At 51.4% G+C, this 14,477-nt stretch overlaps 1 protein-coding gene across 2 annotated transcripts in view; it reads right to left on the minus strand.

Moving 5' to 3' along the window:
- Positions 1-281: 281 nt before the first annotated feature.
- LOC141156944 (cytochrome P450 4B1-like) overlaps positions 282-14,477 on the minus strand; it is a 52,287-nt gene continuing 38,091 nt past the window's right edge. For both annotated transcript variants that reach the window (XM_073643531.1, XM_073643530.1), the window contains 4 exons: positions 13,994-14,127; positions 12,382-12,446; positions 11,676-11,758; positions 282-573 (listed from right to left, as the gene is read on the minus strand). In XM_073643531.1, the coding sequence (XP_073499632.1) occupies positions 396-573; positions 11,676-11,758; positions 12,382-12,446; positions 13,994-14,127 (460 nt within the window). In that variant the 3' untranslated portion in view covers positions 282-395. The remainder of the gene's footprint in view (positions 574-11,675; positions 11,759-12,381; positions 12,447-13,993; positions 14,128-14,477) is intronic.

Below are 14,477 nucleotides of genomic sequence, written 5' to 3' on the forward strand. Positions count from 1 at the left end.
TGACTCCTGTGCTGGAAGTCTGTCTTCCCCCTGCAACCAGAGGTACGGCCCCGGCAGTTCCGGATCCCTTGTTCTAAAAGTACTTACACCCCGGTCTTCCCTCTTACAATATAATGAAGCAAAGTAATAGTATACTGTATATTACAAAGAGTCATAACTTTGCAAAGGCTGATCAATGAAGTAATCTCAAGGCTACCACATAATAACAATGCATTCATGTTTTAATTTTCTAATTCCGTTTGCACATCATTCTGCGTCACATAAAATCCTTCTGGATCTGATCAATGTATAATTATTTTATTTATTTTACAATTCACATTTGTGTGACAAATAGCAGCAGTACAACAGGAACAGTAAAGACATGACTGAATAACGGAGGTTCAAGTCTTCAGGTTTTATGAAGATTTGTCTATTTTCATCAAGTTCACATGAATGCCGTTCACAGAACGTAAGACGAGCTGATGAATCTTCTTTGGCTCATTGTCGGGGTCTTGACTCAGTTGGAATCTCAATAACGTCAGTGCGATGGCAACTTTCATCTCATTCATAGCGAAGTTCTGTCCTATGCAGTTCCTGGGGGAGAAAATACATAGGTTAGTTGATAATTTTTACTATTCTATGTTATATATTGTACTGGTTATGTATAAAAATAATTTTAATAAGAACTTTGGTTGTGGCAAGTATTTGAAGCTGATGGCAAATCTATTTTTACTTATAAAACCCCACAGACTTGAGTAGAGCTAAGGCAATATACAGACAGAAGTGGATCTCATTGGCATCTCAAAGATTTCATACTTAGGTTGGTTGGAGAAAGCCATACCTTTAAAATCCTCTTGCTAACTATCCATCCTCCTTAAAAAACAGCAGTATTAAAAATAAATTAAATTAAATTATTCACACACGTTTGGGGCCCTACTATCATTTATCATTTATATTATTTTATCTCACATGTAAATTACAATTTGTATAACTTCCAAGCTCTGTACATCAACTGTGATGTGTAACTGCCAAGCTGTGTACCTCAGCTGTAATATGTGACTGTCAAGCTCTGTACCGCCGCTGTGCTGTGTAACTGCCAAGCTCTGTGCCTCAACTACAATGTGCAACTGCCAAGTTCTGTGCTTTAAAAGGGGTATTCCCATCTCCAAGATCCTATCCCAATATGTAGTAGGTGTAAAAATAATAATATTAGCAAATACCTTAGGTATCCATGGTTACGTCCACTGATAAAGTGACAGTTAGCTAGCTGCTAGTAGTTGTAACCATGGATACCTAAGATCCTGTATTGCCTGCACATGAGGCAAGTAGCATAGCGAATCAAAAATACCATACTACATTTCTAATTGGAAGTATTTGCTATTGTAACATACCTGGCGGCGTCCTTGCATAGTGGTCCATCTCCCACTGTGCAAGAGCGCGCACTTGATCTCCAATCCAGAATGTCTCTCTGGCTTCCCTCCATGCTGTTTGCTTCTGTGTGCTGCTGCTTAAGGGCGGCGCCCGATCACTTCCTGCTTTTTGTACCTGCTGCAGGCACACCCCTTGTGCATCCTCAGCCTATTGCTGTCTGTCACCTGGTATTTAAACCAGCTGCTCCAATCAATCCCTGCTTGAGCATTGTGTTTCATTTAGTGTGCTCTTGCACTCTGAATGTGCCAGGTCCCTTCTGTGTTCTCTTGTCTGCCTATCCTGGAGGCTGTATTTCCAGGCCTGTCTGAACACGCTCCTAGCCTGTTCCTCTCGCCCTCTAGGGGCTGCATTCCTAGACCCGCTCCTGTATCTAGTCTGTCCTGTCTGAACACGCTCCTAGCCTGTTCCTCCCGCTTTCTAGGGGCCGATTACCTAGACCCGCTCCTGTATCTTGTCTGTCCTGTCTGAACACGCTCCTAGCCTGTTCCTCCCGCCTTCTAGGGGCTGCTACCTAGACCCGCTCCTGCATCTTGCTACTGTGTCTGTTCTTGTCTGTATACTCTTCTAGCCTGTTTCCCATGTTTCTCTATGTCCGTACCTTTCCTTTTTCTGCAGAGTCTGAACTCGTACCTAACTCCTGCTCGTTGTCACTGTACTCCCGTTTGTGAGTTTGTGGTCCACTCGCTACTTCACTGCAAGTACCCTGTGGGTATCTGGTTCTGCCTTTCCCTTCCTGTCTGTTCCGTGTGAACAGAGCCCTGTCCCCCCTGCTCTGCCTTGCTCACCGCTCCGGTGGTTCTAGCCTGCTCTGCCTTGCTCACCGCTCCGGCGGTTCTAGCCTGCTCTGCCTTGCTCACCGCTCCGGCGGTTCTAGCCTGCTCTGACTTGCTCACCGTTCCGGCAGTTCTAGCCTGCTCTGCCTTGCTCACCGCTCCGGCGGTTCTAGCCTGCTCTGCCTTGCTCACTGCTCCGGCGGTTCTAACCTGCTCTGCCTTGCTCACCGCTCCGGCGGTTCTAGCCTGCTCTGCCTTTGCTCACCGCTCTGGCGGTTCTAGCCTGCTCTGCCTTTGCTCACCGCTCCGGCGGTTCTAGCCTGCTCTGCCTTTGCTCACCGCTCCGGCGGTTCTAGCCTGCTCTGCCTTTGCTCCCCGCTCCGGCGGTTCTAGCCTGCTCTGCCTTTGCTCACCGCTCCGGCGGTTCTAGCCTGCTCTGCCTTTGCTCACCGCTCCGGCGGTTCTAGCCTGCTCTGCCTTTGCTCACTGCTCCGGCGGTTCTAGCCTGCTCTGCCTTTGCTCACCGCTCCGGTGGTTCTAGCCTGCTCTGCCTTTGCTCACCGCTCCGGCGGTTCTAGCCTGCTCTGCCTTTGCTCACTGCTCCGGCGGTTCTAGCCTGCTCTGCCTTTGCTCACTGCTCCGGCAGTCTCGCCCTGCTCTGACTCCTTTGCTCACTGCTCCGGCAGTCTCGCTCAGCTCTGACCCTTTGCTCACTGCTCCAGACGGCCTCGTCCTGCTCTACTCTTGCTCACTGCTCCAGGCGGCCTCGTCCTGCTCTACTCTTGCTCACCGCTCCAGGTGGCCTTGTCCTGCTCTACTCTTGCTCACCGCTCCAGGCGGTCTCGTCCTGCCCTGCTCTCGCTCACCTCTCTGGGCGGCCTCACTCTGCTGTGTTTGTCCACCACATCTGTGGTTCTGTTCCTGAGTCCCAGTGTGTACTGGGTCCTATCCCGCCTGTGTTCCTACCTGCTAGTGCCTCCCTGTCTGCACTCTAGCCGTACTTGCCTGTACCCCCCTGCCTGCATACCCGCCTGCCTGCATACCAGTCGTGCCTGCCTATACCCACCAGTCTGTGTGCCAGCCTAACCAGTCTGTTCCTGTATTCCCCTGTGTGGGTCAACAGCCGTGTCCGGGGTCTGTCCTGGAGTAGCACCTGGTCCCTCTGCTCGGTTCCTCCTTGGTGCACTGGGGTCGTATGCCGTCGCGCGACCCTGGTCGGATCGGGTGAATACCTAGTTACGCCCCTCCAGGCATTCACTCTCCGGCAAGGTCCAGTGGAATCACACGCACACGCCGCTCAGCCCGGGCGTGTGTGACGCGCCCCCTGGGCCAGTGCTGTAGTGCGGCGCACGTGTGCGCGGGGGAATACCCGGAGCCGGATCAGATGGGGGTAGTAGTCTCCGAGTGGCGGGGACCCGGTCCGTGCCCAGGGTGGTCAAACTAAGTGTGTGGCAGTCTTTGTAGATGTTGTTTAAGTGTCGACTACGCCACCCGTTGATTTGCGGTCGCAAGGCCGCCGCTGCAGAACATTCCGCTGAGGCCGGTGGTATGTGTGCAGCAATGGTGGTATAACCCCCAACGGGAGAGGTATGGCCTCAGGGCAGCTGGTGCGGGTGAAGGGAGTGATAGAAAGGGCGTCCCGGTACCTTTAGTGCTGGTAGTGCGATGGAACACAGAGACTGATTGCAGTTTTCAATGCTTTACTCACAGATGTTATCAGTGTCAGTCCTGCAGGTGATGACGACCCGAGCCGTGCTGCGTCCACCAGGTACGGGGCTCGACCAACCCCCAGGCAGTTCCAGAGTGTGACCTTGAACTCCTTTCTCCGTTCCTTTCTCTGGCCGTCCCCACTAGGGACCCACCCATGTCCAGCTTCCTCGGGCCTTCTGGTGGCGAAACTTATCTCCGGTTTCCCTGACCCTATGTGGCGTGCCTTCGTGGTGAGTGTAGTGAGCGGTCGCGCCAAGACGTGGCCACGACCTCCGGTTCCTGGCTGAGGATAAGTGGCCTCCACCAGTTCGGGATCCGGTACCCTGATCTGCCAACCCTTCACCCGCTGACTCCTAGCGTGTTCGGGTTCCCTCTTCCTTCATGTCTCTGGGCCTTTCTCCAGGTTCCATTCCTTCCTTGTTCCTTGTTCCTTTCCTCTTGTCTTTCTCTCTCTTGCTCCCTTCAGGAGCAGCACCCAGACAGGGCTGCTGCTCCCTGTCACTACTCTTCTCCTCTTCTTCTGTCTGACTGAACTCCTAAGATGGTGCCCACCTTTTATACTCCCTCTGACACCCGAGCCCAGGTGACTAGCCACCAATGGGCTCCTTCCTATGCCCAGAGTCCCTCCCCTCTCTGCTCCTGCACCACTGGGATATTCCTCCCCCCCTCCCACTCCAGCCAGGGACAGACGCTGTCGTACCTGCACATCTATCTGGTGGGAGTACCGTTGATCTGTCCCCCGGAAATGGGATGTATGTGGTGCATGCAGCTAACTGAGTTCTAGTCCACACTCCATCCTTACCCGGGAGTGGAATACCACACCTCTGGTTCGAGGTGCAATACCCCTGTAGCAGCCGAGCCCTCGGGGTGCTACATTCCCCCCTGGTAAACCACAGCACGTCCTCGGGCTGAAATAGAGTAAAAACAATTTTTAAAGTGTACGTACACATAAAACACATCAACTTTCATCCATCCCTTTATGGGAGGTTTTCTCAACAGCTGGCTAATGCCACCGGAACTCTTTTACAAAAACACTATGTAAAACTTTGGCATCATATCAAATTTCACATTAAGGCATTCTCAAATAAAACATTCTTGAATTCTCGGGTTCTTGGGATCTTGGGATCTGGCCGCTCTTAGTCTTCGGCCAGGTAGAGGGAAGGGATGACCGCTCTCAGTCCTCGGTCAGGTTAGGTATTAGGGCAAAAATAGGCAACAGTTCTCTTTCTGTCCCAACGGGGACCACACTCTTAGTGGAAACAGTCCCACAACAGTCCTTATACCCGGTCGGGTAACTATTTACATCTCCTCTTTTACCGTTTACGATTAACGGTGTGCTCCACACGCTCCTTTCTCTTCCTCAGGTTCAGACCCGTCCGGGCCCTCTTTCTCCTCCTCCTCCTGGTACGATTGCTCCTCTTCTTCCTTGACCCGGTGGACATAAAGGGCGTACCACCCCTTCACTCCCTTATGCCTGGTATAGGTGACGGTATCTCCAGGCACCAGGTCCCGTCCACTGTGCCCCTCCGGTAGGTGGGACTCTACGTCGCTCCTGTTTACAAACACCTGGCTTATGGTCTTCGGGTCTTGGATGATGCCCCAGCCACATGCCATGTGAAACTTAACAACAGTCCCGGTGACTCGGGGACCGTGAGCTGTACGGGGGGGTCCTGGCGGGTCCTTGTCTTCTGCTCCACGTTTTTAATGTGGAGCCACTCCTCCTTCACTTTCCTCTCTCTCCGCTCCCGCTCAAACGTTACCAGTTGTTGGCGGCAGGTCTCATAGCGCCGGGCGGCGCCCGCCCGGGTCTCCTGAGTGAACCCCATCAGGTCTTCTCCAGTGGGGTCCCCCTCGAATTGGGCGTCCTCCAGCGGGGGTGAAGAGAGGTCCACGGGCCCCGGCTGGGGTGCAGCGCCCGCGGGCACTCGGCCTTTCAACCAGGCCGGTGACTTTCTGATCGTGCCCGATGTTGGGGAGCACGGTCCTGGGCGAGGCTCCGCTGCAGAGCTTGCTGCTGGAGGGCTAACTGCTGGTGATGGAGGCACGGCGGGCGGTGCGGCACCCAGAGCTTCGGGTTCCTCGGCGGGAGGTAGGGGCAGGTCCGCGGCCTCAGGGCCCGGAGTAACGGCGTTCCCCTTACTTGTCGTTGCGGCCTCCCCCGCGGCGTCGTCCTCGGCCTCCGATCCGCTTCTGCTGCCTCTCGGGATGGACGCGGTGCTGGATGGTGGCTGCGGTAGTGAAGCTCTCCTCCGTATCCGACATCCTCCTCCCCCCTAGTGGACCGTGGCCTACCTCGCGATGATCCTCTTCCGTAGGCCGCGGCTCCGCAGTGGATCGTCAGGGTTGAGGACCTTCCGTCGCGCTCCTGTGACGTCGGCGTCTGCTGGGCTCCTTCCAGGACCTTACGCAACGTCCGGACGTGAGGCGGGGCTTCAGTTCTCGCGGGCTTTCGGAGTCCACGCCCCTCTTCTTCCCGCGCGGCGCCCTCAAGATGGCGTCCAATGGCGGGAAAACTCCACGGATGGCGGGAAGAAGGCAGAAGATGGCGTCGGATGGCGGGAATCGGCTCCAGATGGCGGGAAACGACTCCGGACGGCGGGAAACTTCACCACAGGTAAGTATAAAAGTCTCTTTTTTCAGGCACGCAGTACCCGGTGGTTGCGGGCACGTAATCCTGCCGACTACGCCAAAGTTGACGCGCCCCCTGGGCCAGTGCTGTAGTGCGGCGCACGTGTGCGCGGGGGAATACCCAGAGCCGGATCCGATGGGGGTAGTAGTCTCCGAGTGGCGGGGACCCGGTCCGTGCCCAGGGTGGTCAAACTAAGTGTGTGGCAGTCTTTGCAGATGTTGTTTAAGTGTCGACTACGCCACCCGTTGATTTGCGGTCGCAAGGCTGCCGCTGCAGAACAGTCCGCTGAGGCCGGTGGTATGTGTGCAGCAATGGTGGTATAACCCCCAACGGGAGAGGTATGGCCTCAGGGCAGCTGGTGCGGGTGAAGGGAGTGATAGAAAGGGCGTCCCGGTACCTTTAGTGCTGGTAGTGCGATGGAACACAGAGACTGATTGCAGTTTTCAATGCTTTACTCACAGATGTTATCAGTGTCAGTCCTGCAGGTGATGATGACCCGAGCCGTGCTGCGTCCACCAGGTACGGGGCTCGACCAACCCCCAGGCAGTTCCAGAGTGTGACCTTGAACTCCTTTCTCCGTTCCTTTCTCTGGCCGTCCCCACTAGGGACCCACCCATGTCCAGCTTCCTCGGGCCTTCTGGTGGCGAAACCTATCTCCGGTTTCCCTGACCCTATGTGGCGTGCCTTCGTGGTGAGTGTAGTGAGTGGTCGCGCCAAGACGTGGCCACGACCTCCGGTTCCTGGCTGAGGATAAGTGGCCTCCACCAGTTCGGGATCCGGTACCCTGATCTGCCAACCCTTCACCCGCTGACTCCTAGCGTGTTCGGGTTCCCTCTTCCTTCATGTCTCTGGGCCTTTCTCCAGGTTCCATTCCTTCCTTGTTCCTTGTTCCTTTCCTCTTGTCTTTCTCTCTCTTGCTCCCTTCAGGAGCAGCACCCAGACAGGGCTGCTGCTCCCTGTCACTACTCTTCTCCTCTTCTTCTGTCTGACTGAACTCCTAAGATGGTGCCCACCTTTTATACTCCCTCTGACACCCGAGCCCAGGTGACTAGCCACCAATGGGCTCCTTCCTATGCCCAGAGTCCCTCCCCTCTCTGCTCCTGCACCACTGGGATATTCCTCCCCCCCTCCCACTCCAGCCAGGGACAGACGCTGTCGTACCTGCACATCTATCTGGTGGGAGTACCGTTGATCTGTCCCCCGGAAATGGGATGTATGTGGTGCATGCAGCTAACTGAGTTCTAGTCCACACTCCATCCTTACCCGGGAGTGGAATACCACACCTCTGGTTCGAGGTGCAATACCCCTGTAGCAGCCGAGCCCTCGGGGTGCTACATGTGCATTACAGCATGCTCAGGCCATGGTTCCCGTTGAGCCCCACGGCCTTCGCTCTCAGACGTTTTCCAGCGAAGACGTGCATTAAAAATAAATAAATAATTTTTTTTTTTTCTCTAGCTGAGTTCCAGGTGAATTACGCACCCGTCCAGATGGATCTTTCTGCACTCGTTCCTGCGGATCAGCCACGTTACTATGGGGATCCAAGACAGAGTCGTGCATTTGTGGAGCAATGCATGCTACACTTTAAAGCCTACCCTCTCTATTTTCCTTCCGATTGGGCTAAAGTGGCCTTTATGATTGACTACCTAGCGGGTGATGCCTTGAAATGGGGCACCCCCCTATGGGAAGCATGGGATCCTGTCGTCCTTGACCTGCAGGCCTTCCTGGTGGCCTTTTGTATGGTCTTCGAGGACCCTAACCCTGAAGTCCCTGCCGAAGCATTACTTCCCAGTATCCCGGAGCAGCCCCGACGGGTAATGTGCGTGGGTAGCGCAACAGTTCTCCTGGCCGAAGAGACTGCTGCCCACCCAGAATCCACACCGGAGGACCCCCTGTTGCCTCCTGAATCCCCCGGGATACCACTTGATGACAATTGGAGAGAGACTTCCCTATACTCTGCACCTGATACCTCGCCCGCTTCGTCCAGTGTGTCCGACCTAGTGTTCTCCGAAGCAGAGGTTACCTCCGAGTCTCTACACCCCTCCGATCAGGCGGAGGATCTCCAGTTGTCTCCTGAACCCTTCGGGGTGCTACCTGGTAGCGAATGGACAGAGACTTTCCTATACTCGGTACCTGATACCTCGGCTGCTTCATCCAGTGAGTCCGACCTAGTGTACTCCGAAGCAGAGGTACCCATGAGTCTCTTCACCCCCCCGACCTGGCGGAGGACCTCCAGTTGTCTCCTGAGCCCTTCGGGGTGCTACTGGTAGCGAAAGGACAGAGACTCTCCTATACTCTGTACCTGATACCTTGTTCGCTTCGTCCAGTGAGTCCAACCTAGTGTACTCCGAAGCAGAGGTTACTCCCGTGTCTCTACACCCCTCCGACCAGGCGGAGGACCTCCAGTTGTCTCCAGAACCCTTCAGGGTGCCACCTGGTGGTGAATGGACAGAGACTTTCCTATATCCTGGATCTGATACCTCGCTCGCTTTGCCTAGTGAGTCTAATCTAGTGTACTCCGAAGCAGAGGTTATTCATGAGTCTCTACACCCCTCCGATCAGGCGGAGGACCTCCAGTTGTCTCCAGAACCCTTCGGGGTGCCACCTGGTGGTGAATAGACAGAGACTTTCCTATACTCGGCACCCGATACCTCGCCTGCTTCGTCCAGTGTGTCCGACCTAGTGTACTCTGAAGCAGATGTTTTCCCCGAGCCTCTGCACTCTTCTGACCCGGCGGAGGACCTCCAGTTGTTTCCTGAATCCTCCGGGGTACCACCAGATAACAAAGAGACAGTGACTTTTCCTCACCCTGTACCTGATAACCCGTCTATTTCTTCCTGTGAGCTTGACAAGATGTACCTCGAAGCGGAGATTACCCCCAAGTCTCTGCTCCCCTCCAACCCGGTGGAGGACTTCCAGTTGTCTCCTGTACCCTCTGGGGTGCCACCTGAAAGAATGTGGAGAGAGACTTCCTTGTGTGCTGTTCCTGGTACTCCACCCATTTCGTCTGTTGCTAAGGGTGGCTGGATGGGAGGTAGCATCCTAGCTACCCAGAGGAGACCAGTTTTTCCGGTGGACAGTGGAAGTGATCTCCTTGAAGTGAAGAATTGGCCCTCGAATTCCCTGCGGAACATTCTGGCAGGCCTGAAGAAGAGGGGGCGTAAGGGGGGGTACTGTAACATACCTGGCGGCGTCCTTGCATAGTGGTCCATCTCCCACTGTGCAAGAGCGCGCACTTGATCTCCAATCCAGAATGTCTCTCTGGCTTCCCTCCATGCTGTCTGTTTGCTTCTGTGTGCTGCTGCTTAAGGGCGGCGCCCGATCACTTCCTGCTTTTTGTACCTGCTGCAGGCACACCCCTTGTGCGTCCTCAGCCTATTGCTGTCTGTCACCTGGTATTTAAACTAGCTGCTCCTATCAATCCCTGCCTGAGCATTGTGTTTCATTTAGTGTGCTCTTGCACTCTGAATGTGCCAGGTCCCTTCTGTGTTCTCTTGTCTGCCTATCCTGGAGGCTGTATTTCCAGGCCTGTCTGAACACGCTCCTAGCCTGTTCCTCTCGCCCTCTAGGGGCTGCATTCCTAGACCCGCTCCTGTATCTAGTCTGTCCTGTCTGAACACGCTCCTAGCCTGTTCCTCCCGCCTTCTAGGGGCCGATTACCTAGACCCGCTCCTGTATCTTGTCTGTCCTGTCTGAACACGCTCCTAGCCTGTTCCTCCCGCCTTCTAGGGGCTGCTACCTAGACCTGCTCCTGTATCTTGCTACTGTGTCTGTTCTTGTCTGTATACTCTTCTAGCCTGTTTCCCGTGTTTCTCTATGTCCGTACCTTTCCTTTTTCTGCAGAGTCTGAACTCGTACCTAACTCCTGCTCGTTGTCACTGTACTCCCGTTTGTGAGTTTGTGGTCCACTCGCTACTTCACTGCAAGTACCCTGTGGGTATCTGGTTCTGCCTTTCCCTTCCTGTCTGTTCCGTGTGAACAGAGCCCTGTCCCCCCTGCTCTGCCTTGCTCACCGCTCCGGCGGTTCTAGCCTGCTCTGCCTTGCTCACCGCTCCGGCGGTTCTAGCCTGCTCTGCCTTGCTCACCGCTCCGGCGGTTCTAGCCTGCTCTGCCTTGCTCACCGCTCCGGCGTTCTAGCCTGCTCTGCCTTTGCTCACCGCTCTGGCGGTTCTAGCCTGCTCTGCCTTTGCTCACTGCTCCGGCAGTCTCGCCCTGCTCTGACTCCTTTGCTCACTGCTCCGGCAGTCTCGCTCAGCTCTGACCCTTTGCTCACTGCTCCAGGCGGCCTCGTCCTGCTCTACTCTTGCTCACCACTCCAGGCGGCCTCGTCCTGCTCTACTCTTGCTCACCGCTCCAGGCGGTCTCGTCCTGCCCTGCTCTCGCTCACCTCTCTGGGCGGCCTCACTCTGCTGTGTTTGTCCGCCACATCTGTGGTTCTGTTCCTGAGTCCCAGTGTGTACTGGGTCCTATTCCGCCTGTGTTCCTACCTGCTAGTGCCTCCCTGTCTGCACTCTAGCCGTGCTTGCCTGTACCCCCCTGCCTGCATACCCGCCTGCCTGCATACCAGTCGTGCCTGCCTATACCCACCAGTCTGTGTGCCAGCCTAACCAGTCTGTTCCTGTATTCCCCTGTGTGGGTCAACAGCCGTGTCCGGGGTCTGTCCTGGAGTAGCATCTGGTCCCTCTGCTCGGTTCCTCCTTGGTGCACTGGCGTCGTATGCCGTCGTGCGACCCTGGTCGGATCGGGTGAATACCTAGTTACGCCCCTCCAGGCATTCACTCTCCGGCACGGTCCAGTGGAATCACACGCACACGCCGCTCAGCCCGGGCGTGTGCATTACAGCTATTATTATTATTATTATTATTATTACTACACCTACTACATATTGGGATAGGATCTTGGAGATGGGAATACCCCTTTAACTGTGGTTTGTTAACGCTAAGCTCTGTGCTTCAACTGTGTTGTGTAACTGCCAAGGTCTGTGCCTCAGCTTTGATTTGTAACCACCAGGTTCTGTGCTCAATTCTGACATGTAACTGCCAAGCTCTTTGCCTCATATAGAGTAAACACCTTCCTATTTAAACCTTATTCAAGTCACAGCATCATCCACAAGTTTGATGCAGAAGTAAGGGGCATTTGTCAGATCTTCATCTTACCTTGCTCCAGCTGAGAATGGGACATACATATGTGAATGTCTCTTTGATGAATTCTCAGGTGAAAACCTCAGTGGATCAAAAACCTAAAATAATAACATACACACGCAAAAATCTGGCAGTAAGAACACAATACAAACCAATAAGGTTCACACATATATACAGTACAGACCAAAAGTTTGGACACACCTTCTCATTTAAAGATTTTTCTGTATTTTCATGACTATGAAAATTGTACATTCACACTGAAGGCATCAAAACTATGAATTAACACATGTGGAATTATATCCTTAACAAAAAAGTGTGAAACAACTGAAAATATGTCTTATATTCTAGGTTCTTCAAAGTAGCCACCTTTTGCTTTGATGACTGCTTTGCACACTCTTGGCATTCTCTTGATGAGCTTCAAGAGGTAGTCACCGGAAATGTTTTTCACTTCACAGGTGTGCCCTGTCAGGTTTAATAAGTGGGATTTCTTGCCATATAAATGGGGTTGGGACCATCAGTTGTGTTGTGCAGAAGTCTGGTGGATACACAGCTGATAGTCCTACTGAATAGACTGTTAGAATTTGTATTATGGCAAGAAAAAAGCAGCTAAGTAAAGAAAAACGCGTGGCCATCATTACTTTAAGAAATGAAGGTCAGTCAGTCTGAAAAATGCCATTAAAATTATTCTATACATCTAAATTCCCAGGTAGCCTCCACTTACCTCAGGATTATCCCAAATACTGGGAGATCTGTTCATGCAAAACATACTCAGAAATACAACGGTGCCTGTCACATCGAAAGATAAAGGAGGAAATTATAATTAAATTTCTAAAAGATAGTTAATATTTGTTACATGCTTTGTTGTACTATTTAGGAATATATTTCTAGCAACGAAACAGCACTGTAAGGTCAATTCAGTATGGATGGGTGCAAGCCTCCGACATCCAAAAAAAGCCATAAGGACAAAAATTGAAAGAAGCACTCCAAAACCAGTGTAATATAAAAGGGGTTTGTGATATCCAAGCTTGAAAATGTCTCTATGGAAGAGCTGAGACGTTGCGGTCTGTCTCATATCGTTTGGGCTTGGATGCATTAACCCCTTTACGACCTTGGGATTTTCCGTTTTTTGCTCCCCTTGTTCCCAGAGCCATAGCGTTTTTATTTTTTGGGCAATATGGCCGTGTGAGGGCTTATTTTTTGCGGGACGAGTTGTACTTTTAAACACCAGTACTAGTTTTAACATATCGTGTAAAATTGTAAAAAAAATGCAATTCCAGTTGTTTTTTGTTTTTTTTTTCTTTCCACGTTCACTGGATGATAAAACTGACCTGCCATCATTATTCTCCAGGTCATTACGAGTTAGTATACACCAAACATGTATAGTTTTTTTTTTATTTAAGTGGTGAAAAAAAAATCCAAAGTTTGGTAAAAAAAAAAAAATGGCGCCATTTTCCGAGACCCGTAGCATCTCCATTTTTTGGGATCTGGGGCCGGGTGAGGGCTTATTTTTTGCGTGCTGGGCTAACATTTTTTTGATACCATTTTGGGGTAGATACGATGTTTTGATCGCCCGTTATTGCATTTTATTGCAATGTTGTGGCGACAAAAAAAAAATAATTCTGGAGTTTGGAATTTTTTTCTCGTTACGCCGTTTACCGATCAGATTAATTCTTTTTTTATATTGATGGATCGGGCGATTCTGAACGCGGCGATACCAAATATGTGTATGTGGGGTTTATTTTTTATTATTTTGAATGGGGCAAAAGGGGGGTGATTTAAACTTTTATATATTTTTAATATTTTTAAAAACTGTTTTTTATACTTTTTGTTTGCTTCTATAGTCGCCAGGAGGTTGTAATGGTAACTGCAGAAAAAGGGGTTTTGCAGCGCTCAGTCAGTCCAGGCTAATTCATTACTAAGTTTAGACAAGTGCATGCATTTTAGTGTGGAAAACTGTCTGAAGAATAAGAAGGTGTCTGTCCAAGAGAAAGCTATTCTGCAGGTGGTGTAATTTTATTTTATTTTTTTTCGCGAGGTTTATAGCGTGCCATATATACTCTATATTAAGCTGATGTATAGTTAGTGCTCAGCCAAGCAGGAGTTAATTTGTTCCTGAATGTAACGACTTTGCATTCATTTTGTACACAATAAAAAACAAAACTTCTGTGTCACCTCTCTGACTGCATTGATGCCACTTTGCCTACCGGGGTGTAGGACCCATGCCAATTAGCTCATCTCTGCACTGGCTCTCACAGGCTTTGGTTTTATTTTGTATTTTACTTTTTTTGGCATGATTTTATGATTTCATTTTGAAAAAGAAAAATGTCACCGACCTTTGGGCAGACTTCGCCCATCAAAGAATGTGATTGGTTCTTTCAGCTCACGGGCTACTCCCGGTACAGGAGGGTAGAGACGCATACTTTCCTTTATACACATTGTGGTGTATGGCAGCTTACTCAAGTCTTCCCTGGCAACATAAAAGAACAATAATAAAATTACTAATATTACTCTGGCAATATTGTCTACTCTGTGAATTATGTAAAAATGGTCACGCCCATGAGGAGCTTCTCACTGACTTTAATAGGAAAAAACCTATGGCAGAAAAAATTATTGTAAAACTTGTTATCATGGAAACTTTTTTGGATGTTTCTCTAGTGTCGTGTTTTCCTAGTAACCTGACTGCTGCAACCAATCACAGGTTCCAGAGATTGACTTGTGAATGTAGCAGACATGGGTTCTGTACCTGGCACAGACCTCTGGCCCTATGTGGGTGTTGGAAGCAGAGTGTGCCTCAGTTTATTATTTTAAAAAAACATC

This window comes from Phyllobates terribilis, unplaced genomic scaffold, assembly GCF_046119375.1.
Source record: "Phyllobates terribilis strain yellow unplaced genomic scaffold, ASM4611937v1 Scaffold_8__6_contigs__length_399053987, whole genome shotgun sequence".
Lineage (NCBI taxonomy): Eukaryota > Metazoa > Chordata > Amphibia > Anura > Dendrobatidae > Phyllobates > Phyllobates terribilis.